Source organism: Chlamydomonas reinhardtii, chromosome 16 (genome assembly GCF_000002595.2).
Source record: "Chlamydomonas reinhardtii strain CC-503 cw92 mt+ chromosome 16, whole genome shotgun sequence".
NCBI classification, from domain to species: Eukaryota; Viridiplantae; Chlorophyta; class Chlorophyceae; order Chlamydomonadales; family Chlamydomonadaceae; genus Chlamydomonas; species Chlamydomonas reinhardtii.
This window is the reverse complement of record NC_057019.1, coordinates 5,389,743-5,401,885: the sequence shown is the minus strand read 5'-3', so window position 1 is coordinate 5,401,885 and position 12,143 is coordinate 5,389,743. Positions and strand designations below refer to the sequence as shown.

The window sequence follows — 12,143 nt, the reverse complement described above, 5'->3', positions numbered from 1 at the left end:
TAAAGCACGTGAGCCTAACTCAGCACCACATACAAGGTTGTGGCCGAGCGCCCGTGCTGGCCCGTGCAGGTGGAGTACACCACTGCCAGCATGCGTTCAAACTAAGTGCGATAAGGGTCGTGCGTGGGCCTGGCGCATGGACGTCTCTCGTCTGAGGCTCTGAGGCCGCAAGCGTCTACCTCATCTCCCGGACATAGCCGGGGTTGGTTTGTATATGAACCGCCCGCCATGCGCCCAGCCACGCCACCCCGCTGTCAAGTTTCAACTGAAGTTACTGAGCACAAGTTAGCGCAGCGGGCAACAAACCAGGCAGCCATAAATGCTGCCACACACCGTGCCACGCTATACGCCTATACTGGCCAGGACGACCGCTCGGCAGGCCGTTCACGCCAGTGCGTGGTGCAGATGTAGATAAGCTACATGGCAGCTGGTGGCGCCAGAAAGGGCGGCAAACTGGGACGGGGCGGCAGGTGAAGTGGAGAGCTCAGAATCTTACCAAATGCTTAAAACTGTGAACATGCTACATGCACATGTCGTATTGTGTGCGCACAGTCATAGCGAGGCTTTCAAACGGTGCAAAGATAATGGTAAACAAGGCTGCCGATGCATGCTGTCCACACATCACATGGCGGAGAGATGCTTAAAAGCGGGGTGGGCAGGGTCGAGGGGATTTCCATGGATAGCACCCCGCGTGTCTCGGAACAGGACCGCCGATGGCACAGCGTGATAGCGCTCGTCAAGAGCAGTCGGCTGGCATCACTTGATATTTAATGGAGGACTCTTAACCCCTAAACAACAAGGTGTTGTCCGTTGGGGGGTCGGTCATCCCCTCATGGGGGCTCTCGGGGGATTTTGGGGCACGGGGTCTGGCACTTTGTGTCCTACCCCCCTGGGGGTATGGTACGATCTTTGTCAGCAGCCACTGCCCGATGCGCCCGAATGGTTGCGGCACGCGCACCCAGCCATACATGCAGTGCCATGCGGCGCAAGACTCCGCAGCGGACGCTGCTCCCTGCTGCCCGCACGCCATGCCTGCACAATGCGTGTAAGCCTGTCACCCAGCCTGTCACCCACTGTCTCATAATAGTTGGTGGAAGAGGACGCAGGCCGCGCCCGGCGCAGCACTGCGAGCGGCGGTGCCGGAAGGTGCTGACGCTGCTGGCGCTGCCGCTTGCAGCGAGAACACGGGCGAGGACGCAGGCGCGTGCCCGGCGCAGCCGCTGTGCAGCAGGATGGCGGCGCATATGGCTATATTGATTTCTATATGCCGTCCAGAATTGAAGTTCGTCGACGAGGGAGGCCGCTTCGGCGGCCGATAGCGCCCCGGCGAACCGTTGCTGCCGTTAAGATACGCGTACGACCCAATCTCCTTGGAAAGCCCTGTTTTTGACCTCACCTTGATATATTATGGATGCAGTCTAACTGCTTTATTGGCTCGTGTAATTTATTCAACGCGAGGAAGCGCCATCATGAAAATGCAGCGCGCGCCCACGGCCCTTTGACTTCCCAGCATGGATAACATTAACTGCATACATTGGCTTCACTATACGATTGACTGTCGCTGCAAAGCGTCCGGTTCGGTGGTCGGAATAGGGGGGGCAATATCTTCTTTCGTTGAACTCGTTGCGGCCTGCACGGCTTCCGGAGGTTGAACCGATGGCAAGTAGTAGCGGTCTATCATATTGAATGTTGGACGGCCTGGTCGAGGAGGGCGGCGAGGTGCCGGCGAGCCTGCTTGGCGCGCATGCGCTGTTGCCGCGCGTGCCGACGGAGCTCTGCTGTCAAGGGTAAGCCAATCAAGCAAGCATGGCTTAAGGCACTAGGTTAAATAGCTCGACAATGCTGCATTGTTCCTGTCGGAATTTCCGAGACACTAGATATTTTTGGGTAGCCTTGGGGCCCGCGCAACCACAACCACACGCCGCAGCACTGCCCGGGTCTGCATTTTGCTGGCCATCAACTGCAGCTCCACCCTTCTAATAGCTTCATGTTGTCTTCGCTGGTGATTGTTTACGCAACTTTCGCCGCCGCTGCTATCGCAGGAGCGTATGCCGCGTGCTCACGTCAACGTCTGCAGCTCCAGGCAGCGTCTTCGTCTCCTGCCTCTGCGCTGGCTGCACGGTGCGGCCTCTTGATCGGCTACACCGAGATGGGGGCACCGTGCTGAGCCTGGACCGATGGATCGAGCACGTGTCGGGAGTGGCGTGCGGCGCAGGCGACCTCGCCACAGCCCTGGATATAGTGGCGGTGCGGCAGCAGCAGGCAACCGAAGTGGCGCCGCTGGTGAGTTCCTTCCAAGTCTGTCTGCCAAGAACAATTAGGTACTGTATGTATTCTTTGCTGTATTGAGCATACATGATGACCTTGTGCTGTAAGGAAAGCAAGCAAAACTTTGCGAACTATGGTCAGGACAGCCAGCAAGCAAGGACGGATGCCGGGTGGGCTCCACACGTGCGCGCACGCACTCCTGCTGACCATCCATGCATGATATGAATTACGTTCAGAAACTTATCGTGTATGCTGGTGACGCATTAGCACACGGCGGTTAGGATACGCTAGCTCATGGACCATGATGTCAGCTAGCTAACTAGGCGGCCGCTGACACCGACCTATCTAATATCGGCGGCCACCGATGACCTGTATATCAAGTGCATGCATGCGGCGGGTGGGTCGACGACCAAGCCGCCCTTCCTGATCGGTGCATGCATAAAAAGCACACGTTCTCCGCTGCGCGCGTGTACGGGCAACTAACACAATTGATGTACTGCGTCAGTAAGGCTGGGTAGCTGCAGCATGCCACCTTACTTTATTGCAAGTGTGACTACGGTATCTGATGACCAGCATTCCCACTCTGCTGGCAAGACCCACCCCAGGACTGCAGGGGCGGTTCTTACCGGACATACCGTGACCTAGCTTCCGGGGCATTATCAATGTGTAACCGTACATTTTGTCCAGTAAACTAAGGCCCGGTAAACTTTCAGCATTGTCCGGTAACGGCGATTGCACGGGCAGTGACTCAAGCAATAGTCCGGTAACTTTTCACAATTATCCTGTAACCTTACAGCATTGTCCGGTAACTATTCATTAATGCCTGGTAACTTTGCTGGGAGCGGCGTCCCACCCTAGGCAGGCCTACCTGTCCGGCAACAGAGGTCGGCTGCGCAGCCGCTAGTGCAGGAAAGTGTCTAGGAACACCGTTAGCTCATCCCCAGATGGCATAATTGTCCCATAAGTATAAGTAATAATTCCGGGTAATTGTCCGCCGGTTGCGGGTGGAGCGGTTGCCCGTAACTTGGCGTGGTCCATCCATGATTGCATTGATCGGTTATTACAAAACTGAGGGACCTGCCGACACAGTTCACAAGCCAGTAGTAAATAAAGTGAAATGCGACCACCTACCCTGCTAGCTATGGACCCCAGGGGCGTGCCGCCTGCATCGCCGTCGGCTCTAGTAGGCTTGCTCCCATAAGACGCTCCACTCCTCCCGTACCAAACGATCACTAGGCACCATCACTACACCTCGCTCCTCATCCATGATGACACTTCGTGGTCCATAGCTAGCTGAGCAGCTCAATTCGCTACTTTCTTGACCACCGGATGCCTGCAGGTTCCGCTGCGGTCATGGCTGCGCGCCGCATCCGCTCACATGGGCGGTGCGGGCCTGATGCGGCGCCAGGTCTCCATCTACTGGTTCTCAATCGACAGCGACGACAACGATCCCGGACTGCCGCCGCCGCCCAGCCAGCGGCAGACAGCAGCGGCAGCTACCGCGGCTGCAGGGCCCAAGCAGCCGGCCGGCGCCTGGCGTGCGGCGTCGGTCGTTAGCTACGACCCGAACACAACGGTCTGGACGATCAAGTACCACACAGGTGCGTTTTATAATAAGTTTTGCTCATGCAGCTGTTGACTGGCGTTGCTTGCGGCAGCGGTAGTCTGGATATTATAAAAAGCGATCGATCGCCGCTGTAATAAGTTGTTCGTGTTGCACGCCAACTTGCACTGCTGACTGCTGCTGTTTTACGTGCTGTGCCAAAAAACAACATTTGGGGTAATTAAATGCACGTGATATCCATTGTTAACCTATACAACAGACTCCAAGCGGCATCACTCAACAGTGCTGCTGCCGCTGTGTGGAGTGCACTTTTCGAGGACTCCGCCCGCTCCCGGCGCTCAGCTGCGCAGCATGCCTGAGGGCGTGGCGCCGCTGCCGGCATTTTTGCCGCCGCCGCTACCCGCGCCGCCGCCGCTGCTGCCAACCCAACTGATGGCGGGGGCGGCAGCAGGCCTCGGCATCCCTGCTGCGGCGCCGCCGCCCATGCCGCCGCTGCAGCCGCCGCTGCTGGTGTCGCAACAGCAGTACTCGGCGTACATGCAGCAGCAGCAGCAGCCGCAGCAGTACCATCACGTGTCTCAGCTGCCTCCGCAGGATCATGCACCCATGGAGCTGGCGGCAATGCAGCAGCTGCAGGGTCAGCAACAGGACGAGCATCAGGCGGCTCACGCGGACTACGGTTGGCTGCAGCAGCAGTACGACCAGCAGCAGTACGGCCAGCAGCAGTACGGCCAGCAGCAGTACGGCCAGCAGCAGTACGACCAGCAGCAGTACGACCAGCAGCAGCGACAGGAGCTACAAGAGAATCAAACTCCCCCGGCGGCCATGCACTCTGCCTCTGATGCCCTGTCCGGGGCTGGGCAGCAGCAATGGAGAGCGGCGGACGACATGCATGCGTCGCAAGGATTTGCACCTGCTACAGCAGTGGCTGGCGCAGGGCTAGCGGGGCCCGAAGGGCGCCCTTTCGCAGCTGCAGCTGCGGAGGAGGCGTGTGTCGCTGTCGTCGCCGCGGCGCAGTATACTGCGGCTGCCATCACGGCTGCGGTCTCCCCTTGGCAGGCACCCGAGCAGCAGCTCCAAGCGCCACACTTGCAGCAGCAGGCGGCAACGCCTCCTCCGCCGCCAGAGGTGCCGCCGCCAATGCATCACTTGCAGCCCCAGCCACAGCAACAACCCCAGACGACTGCGGCCGAAGCGCTCGTGTGGTCCACCACTGAAGCTCTGCGCCAGGCGGCGCTATTCAGTGCTGCCAACAGCGGCGGCGGCCCGGCCGCGCATCCATTGTCGTCCGATTTCGGCGGCAGTGGCAGCGGCCTGCTGGGCTCAGTAGTACTTGATGCGGCACCACTGCCCGCCGCTGCAGTCGCCACCACCGCCACCGCTCCGCCGCCGGGCTACCAACCTGTCGGCGGCATGCTGGCCTCTGGTGCTCCGCCGCCGCCGTTGATGCTTCCATCCTCATCGCCTGCTCCAGTACCCGTAGTGCCGCAGCAGGACGTGCTACTGCTGCCGCCACATGCTGCCTCAATGAGTGGCATCCCGCCCGGCGGCCCTGCTGCTGCCGCCGGCGGCAGCAGTCCGCCCTGGGTTGTTGCGGCATCCGCGGCGCCGCCGTCCGCTGCAGCACCGCCGCCGTTCCTGCCAGGCCAGATTGTGGCCTTCGACGGCAGCAGCTCGTGGGCGGCTGCGGCGGGAGCAGTGCCACCGGCTGCAGCACCGCCGCCGCTAGAGCAGCAGACAACTTTCGGCGAGCTGGGTGGCGGCGACGGTGCCAGCAGCAGCGCCCCACAGAGCGGGCAGCAGGGATTCGCCCAGGCGCACAATTTCGCAGCACTTCCGGCGTTCGCGCAGAGCTCACCGGCACTGCTGGTGAGCACCGCCGCCCCTGCCACGGCGGCCGGCGCGGGCACGCCGTGTGGGCCTGTGTCGTCCTGGGATGCTGAGATTGGCCTGGACGCTCTGCACCTGCTGGGTCCTACGTCTGCAGAGGCTGCAGCTGGGCCGGCGGCAGCTGGGGACGTTTCCGCGGCGGTGGCGGTGGATGCAGAGGCGCTGGCCGGAGAGGCGGCGCTCGCTGCGGCTGCTGTGACGGGCCCGGGCGGTGGCGGCGGTATTGCAGGTGTGGGAGGCAGTGAGTCGGCAGATGCTGCTGGCGCGGCAGCAGGTGATGAAGGCGGTGTGACTGCTGCAGCTGCCGCCGGGGGCGCCGACGTCGCGCAGGTCTCGCCGTTCATACGTCCCCAACCGGCCAGCTACAACAGCAGCAGTAGTAGCAGTAGCAACAACAACGGCCAACAACAGATGCTGCCGGTGCCGCAGCTGTTCGCGCCGCTGCCCATAGCTGTGCCAGCGCTGCCGCAGCTGCCGCCGCCACAACTACCGCCGCAGCAGCTATCGCAGCAGCAAGCGCATCAGCAGGATGCGCAGTTGCTGCAGGAGCAGCCGCAGGCGCCATCCTTGCTGCCGCCTCAGCAACAGACGGTCTGGCAGCAGCTGCAGCAGCTGCAACAGGGCGCTACTGCCGCGCCGCCGCCATGGACCGTGGCCGCCCCAGCAGGTGCACCGGCGGTGCACCAGCAGCACCAGCAGCAGCAGCAGCTGACTACTGCTGAAGGCTTTGCGATCGCCCACCAACTGCATCAACCGCATGTCGGCGCGGCGTGGCTGGCAGGGGCGGCGGCGCCGCCGCACCCTTTCGTTCCACACCAGGAAATGCAGCAGCTGCAGCCGCAGCCACAAGCAACGCTTGTGCGAGTCCCGTCTATCGCGTCAGCCTTGATGGCGGACGTGCCTATCCCACCCGCGGTTCGCCCGCGTACCGCAAGCTACACGGCAGGCCGCGGCGGCGGCATGCCTCGCGCGGCGTCCTACAACGTGCTGGTCGGCAGCGGCGGCTCAACGGCTGCAGCAGGCATTACTGCTGAAGCAGCACCCACAGCGGTTGGAGGCAGCAGCGCTAGGGCTGCGCGCACCACCTACAACGGCAGCGGTACCACTATGGCTCCTGCGCTGGCCCCGCTGGCCGCCCACCTGCGCAGCCCACAGCGGCCACGGCTCATGGCAGCGGGAAGAGGCGCGGTGCGGCCGGTGGCTTCCAGCGACCACGGCGGTCCGCCGCCGCCGCCGGTTGCAACAGTGACTTCTTCTGCTGCTCCGGCTGCTATGGCCACAAGCTGGGGCGGCGGCTCTACCGAACTCGCTGGAACCCGCGAGGGCACTGCAGCAGTTGGCTTTGGCGGCGTGCAGCAGCAGCAGCATGCTGCTGCTGCTACTGCTGCTGGTGGCGATGCCCCCGCACAGCAGCAGGAGGTGGCTTCCGCTGACCGCGGCAGCGGTGGGCGAGTAGCTGCGGCCCGTGAGCCAGGCAGCGGCGGCACCAGCGGCAGCTTTGCAGGTCTGAGTATTCTGACGGCGCAGTGGGCCGCAGAGGCTGCGGCTGCCGCAGCGGCGGCAGCTACCGCTGCGGCGGTTGCGGCGCTGGTGGGCGTCCCGGACGCGGGTGCGGGCGGCGGCCATGATGCCGGCGCCTCCATGTTTGAACGCATGCACGCCGTGGCCTCGGCAGCGGCGGCAGCTGCGACCACTGCAACGCGGCGCACGGAGGACGGCGGTGGAAGCACCGCCGCCAGCGAGGGTGGCACCGCCGCCGCGGCTGCTGCTGTAGCGGGCAGCGCTCCCACCAGCTCTGCAGGCGGGTCGGGAAAGCTGCTTGCTCCCGTGATCCCCCCTAGTGTCCCACCCGGCAGCGCGTTCGCCCGCGCTGCTGCCGGCGGCGTTGCTGGCACTGCTTCGGCGATCGGAACCACCGCAACCACGTACGCGCGCATGTCTGACTCCATGCGACCAGATATCGGAAGAGAGCCTGCTGAGACTGTGATGACGGACCGAGATCTGGAGCTTGCCGCGGGCGTCGCGCGATGGTCTGCGCCGGCGGGCAGTGTTGGCAGCGGCTCGCGCTTTCGCGCGGACGCCGAGGCGGCTGCTGACGACGACGCTGCTGACCACGTCGCGGTCGCCGCAGCCGCCGCAGCCGCCACCAGCAGCGCCCTCACGCTGGGCGCTGCGGGAGTGACCGGCGGCCGGCTGGGCGGGCGGATGCGCAGCAGTATGTCGGGCGGTGGCCGCAGGAGTCAAAGCATGAGCCTGCGAGCTGCCAGCCCTAGCCAGCAGCAGGCCAGCATGCTGGGCGGGTCACAGGCAGTGGCGCCTGCGGCTGCGGCTGCGGCACGCAGCTCTGCCGGAACCGGCGGCGGCGATCACGGTGACGGTGGCGGTGACGCCCGAAGCAGCCTTGCCACAGTCATTGACGGCGCCAGCGACGATGAAGCCGATGAGCTGTTGCAGCAGCTGCTACAGCCGCCACAGCGCACGTCCACAGGCGCCACGTCAGCCGGGCGCCGCCTGGCAGGCAGCGGCAGGGGCAGCGGCGTCGCCGCCGGCGGTAACGGAGGCAGCGCTGCTGGCGGCGGCGCCGCGTCAGCCACTGCCCAACAGCAGTCGCCTAAGCCTGCTACAAGCGCCGTGCTGGGCTTGGCGCGCTACGGTCCGGTCGGCGGGGCCATGCCGCCGTCATCTGCTGCTGCTGTTGCGGGTGGCAGCGGTGTCGACACCAGCAGCCGCCGGAGCGGCACGCTAACGGCAGCGGCGGCGGCTGAGGGGCAGCAGCAGACCGAAGGCCTACTGGGCAAGCGCATGCGACCGGACCTGGCGTCGGGCCCGCACGGCTCCTCCGCTGCGACGTCCAGCACGGCCCTGCACATGTCACTGGGCGCTGCACCGGCCCTGCTGTTCGCAGCAGTGGCGGCACCACCACCGTCCGCCGCGGGCGCTGGCTCCATGATGTCTGCGGCGTCTGCAGCCGGCCACTTCTCATACCAGGCACTGACCCCGCAGCAGCAGCAGCAGCAGCACGAGCACCAGCAGTCACAGCAACTTCCGCCACTACAGCAGCCACCGCCAGCCCAGACGCTGCAACCAAGCATGTTGCTTGGCTCGGCTCCAGTTTTACCTGTGGACATGCCGACAGCTGCGGCGGGCGTTGTGGGGCAGCAGGGTCGGCCGTCGCCGCTGACGACGGCGGCCGAGCAACGCGCAGTCGCATCAGCAGCCGTGTCGCGCATGAGCTGGGAGGGGCCTCCGCCGGCGCCTGGCCCGCCAAGCAACTCGCCCTTCTCCACATCTGCTGCTTCTGGTGGCACTGCTAGGCCCGCCGCCGAGGGCGCACAGCCTTCTGGTCCCACCGCGGAGCACAGCCGCATTCACCAGCAGGGCGCCGACGCGGCCGCTCCGCCGTCATGGGGCGGACGTGCTTACGGCGCTGCTGGTCTGGCTGGTACCACCTCCGCATCAACCGCCAGCGCTGCTGCAATCGGAGGCAGCAGCAGCATGCTCTTGGGAGAGGAATCGACGGGCAACTTGTATCGCATTCAGTCACTGGAGCACATGCCCGCCGTGCTGCAGACGCTGAACAGCCACACATCTGCGCCTCTGCCTGCGCTGCCGCAGCAGTATGCCGCCCTGCAGCAGGCGGCGGCGGCGGCAGTTGCGGGAGGGGCGCCAGGAGCAGCGGTGCAGCAACAGCGGATGTCACTCTACGGGACCGCGGCAGTGGCGACTGGTGCCGCGCCTCGCCCTGGCCCCGGCGGCAGCAGCAGTAGCCAAGGCACATCCAGCTTCCCTGCAATGCTGCCTCGCGGTGAGTTCAGCCCGCAGCAGATGCCCGCGCACCACCCACTCCAGTCAACTCAGTATCTAGTAGGGCTCGGCGGTGGCTTTGGCAGCCCGGGGCCGGGTACGGCTGTCAGCACAGGCGGAGGAAGCGACGGCAGCCGTGGAGGGCTGAGCCTCACACGCTTGGTGCCCATGTCCCCTGGTCCGGGTCTGAACCCGCATCAGTCCCAGACGCAACAGCAGGCGCCAGCAGCAGGGCCTCACCTGCAACCGCCTTCACAGCCACCGCAGGGGCAGCAGTAGCCTAAACAGCGGTAAAGATAAGCATAGGTGGCAACTAAGTTAGAGTAGTCGGATCAGCAGTCGCGGCAACCTGCCGAGAAGCGCAATGGAGTACGTATGTAGGGGGCCTGTGTGTGCAGTATGTGCAGATAGACTCCGTGATCGATCCAAGGGTAGCCCGCAAGAGGTGACGGCAGGTGCTGCCGCCGGCGCTGCCGCTGCAGCTGCTGTGCAGCAGGGCGGCGGGGGAGGTGGAGGAGGAGGACGCAGGCGCGTGCCCGGCGCAGCCGCTGTGCAGCAGGGCGGCGGCGCTCATGGCTAGATAGACAGCTGTGCACACGCCGTCCGGATAAGTCCGTCGACGAGGGGAGGCCGCTTCAGCGGCCGATGAGCCCCCATATACGATACACCCCGCCACCTTCACGCATACGGCCAAGGCGGTCCCGTCCCTGGATGGTGCGATGGTGGTCGCTCCGTGCGGGTGGGGCGCGGCGCCTGGACGAGGGGGCGGGGGCTGAGGACCCCGGTTAACCCCGAGACCAGGAGTAGATGAAAAGGCCGCGGGTGTCGTTACATACAATTTAAAAGTAATGAGTTTGGGCTTACGGAGTGGGTGTGACTCTTCGACAGCTAGGCTTCATACAAGGATGTAGGTCCAGGCAATGCATTACTCAGTGCGCATGATGCACGGCTGATGTCACCACACGCGGAGGGAAAGCAGGGGCCAGTGGTTTTTGAGCCCACCGTGCAGTGAGAAGAGCCCACAGTGTGAGTTCGGGAAGTAAGAAGTGAAGAGAGTCAGTCTTGGTTGAAGGGGCCATCGACGCAATCCGTGCATGACTGGCTGCAGCAGGTGCTGATGAGAATGCTGCATGTGTAGGTCTGCAGCAAATGACGCTGTCTGGTTGTTTGCTAGTTTGAGTTTATGCCATTCGTTCTGTTTTATTTTGCAACATGGGTAGCGCACGTTGTGGGTTCAGTAGTACGGGATTTTAGTGATCTAACTGACCAAACTTTATGCAGCTAGTGTACTTTTCGTGGGGCTTAGTTGACGCCACTCACAGTGCCCGATACGTGCCAACGTCCTGCGTACGAGCGGCAACAAGTGGCAGAGCGGTAAATTGTCCGAGGAGGTGTTGAGTTGATCGCCGAACATGCAGAATGTGAGCTTATAAGCCTGGGTTGGATAAACTCGGCGGAGGAGTGGCGGAAGGTCCTTTTCTTGTGAGGGAGCGAAGACGTGCGTGCACCTTGAAGCGACAGCGCGCAGCGTTTGAAATGTTTGCACCATTGTCGGCGGTGTCGGTTGTGTGTTGTATGTACGAACCCAAGCGCGCCAACTGCAACAAGGCAACGTTTTAGAGTTGTCCGTTGCCAGTTGGCGTGACTAAATCGTTTCTGTTACTTAAAGAATCATGTTCGGTTGTTCCGGCTGTACATGTAGAACAATTGCCGTTGTGGACGCCTGAAGTCTTGTGAAAATCATGGGAAAATATCTTTCGGCGTGTAGAAGAATGGCTTACATCCATATTCGCACATGTGTGTGAAGCCTGCGTTCTGTTACATGGCGTCGTTGTTTGCGTGTTTGTGTGAAGTGGGCCCACAGCGTCTTGCGCGTGTTCAAATGAGCCACCGCAAGACGGCCCTACTATGGGTAGCACCGCAGATGATGAGCACTAGCCGGACCAGGGAGCGGTGAGTTTCCGAGGGGATCTTCCCATGCATTCCATTTATAGCACGACACCGGGCAAGAAGGAAAGCTTTGGCTGTGTCACCGCACCCTCCCGAGCTTGGTTCCGATGGGACTGTCACGGCTGTACATGGGTGGCACGCCAAAAGCATCTGGATTACCGAGTAGATTTGGAGGTAGTGCGGGAGGTTTGGAGGTAGCTGCTGCAGAGCTTGTGCGTGCATGTAAGGGGGTACATCCATAGCTGTGTTGGCAACGGTTGGTGCAGAGGCAGTCGGCGGCAGTAGGTGGCAGTCACGCACGCCAGAATGCTGGTAGCGCATATCGCCGTAAGGGCAGCATGCGTGGAGGCGATGGCTGAATCATTGCCGTGCAGGAGTTGTATGTGCTAAGAGAGCGTGCGTGGCGCCGGCCTTGCTCATGCACTAGACCGTCACCTCGGGCACATAGCATTCTGAGTTCCGCAAGCCTCGGGCGTGTTCGGAGGTGTGGACCTTGGGCAGCTGGTGTTTGGCGGCTGTGGGACACCGGCTAGGGAGTGCTTTGATACGTCATGTGTAAAACCCATTAAGCCGAATGATAGATCAGTGCAGTGTGCATAATGCAAGCCAGGCATAAGCTGCTGTGGCCAGCCTGAGTTGCGGTGGGGTGCGCCAGGCCACTTCCTCC

General features: G+C 62.8%; 1 protein-coding gene across 1 annotated transcript; it reads left to right on the top strand.

Moving 5' to 3' along the window:
• Positions 1–1,424: 1,424 nt before the first annotated feature.
• CHLRE_16g681400v5 (uncharacterized protein) lies at positions 1,425–12,050 on the top strand. The gene is made up of 4 exons (XM_043071433.1): positions 1,425–1,787; positions 2,043–2,283; positions 3,608–3,869; positions 4,092–12,050. The coding sequence occupies exons 1-4, from the start codon at positions 1,687–1,689 to the stop codon at positions 9,803–9,805; spliced, it is 6,318 nt and encodes a 2,105-aa protein (XP_042916007.1). The 5' UTR covers positions 1,425–1,686; the 3' UTR covers positions 9,806–12,050.
• Positions 12,051–12,143: the final 93 nt, after the last annotated feature.

Bases quoted from the DNA above. Each gene is read 5' to 3' on its own strand.
- CHLRE_16g681400v5 (XM_043071433.1), top strand. From the start codon at position 1,687: ATGTTGGACGGCCTGGTCGAGGAGGGCGGCGAGGTGCCGGCGAGCCTG. The intron at 2,284-3,607 runs GTGAGTTCCTTC...GGATGCCTGCAG, and splicing joins CAACCGAAGTGGCGCCGCTG to GTTCCGCTGCGGTCATGGCT. The intron at 3,870-4,091 runs GTGCGTTTTATA...CCTATACAACAG, and splicing joins GACGATCAAGTACCACACAG to ACTCCAAGCGGCATCACTCA.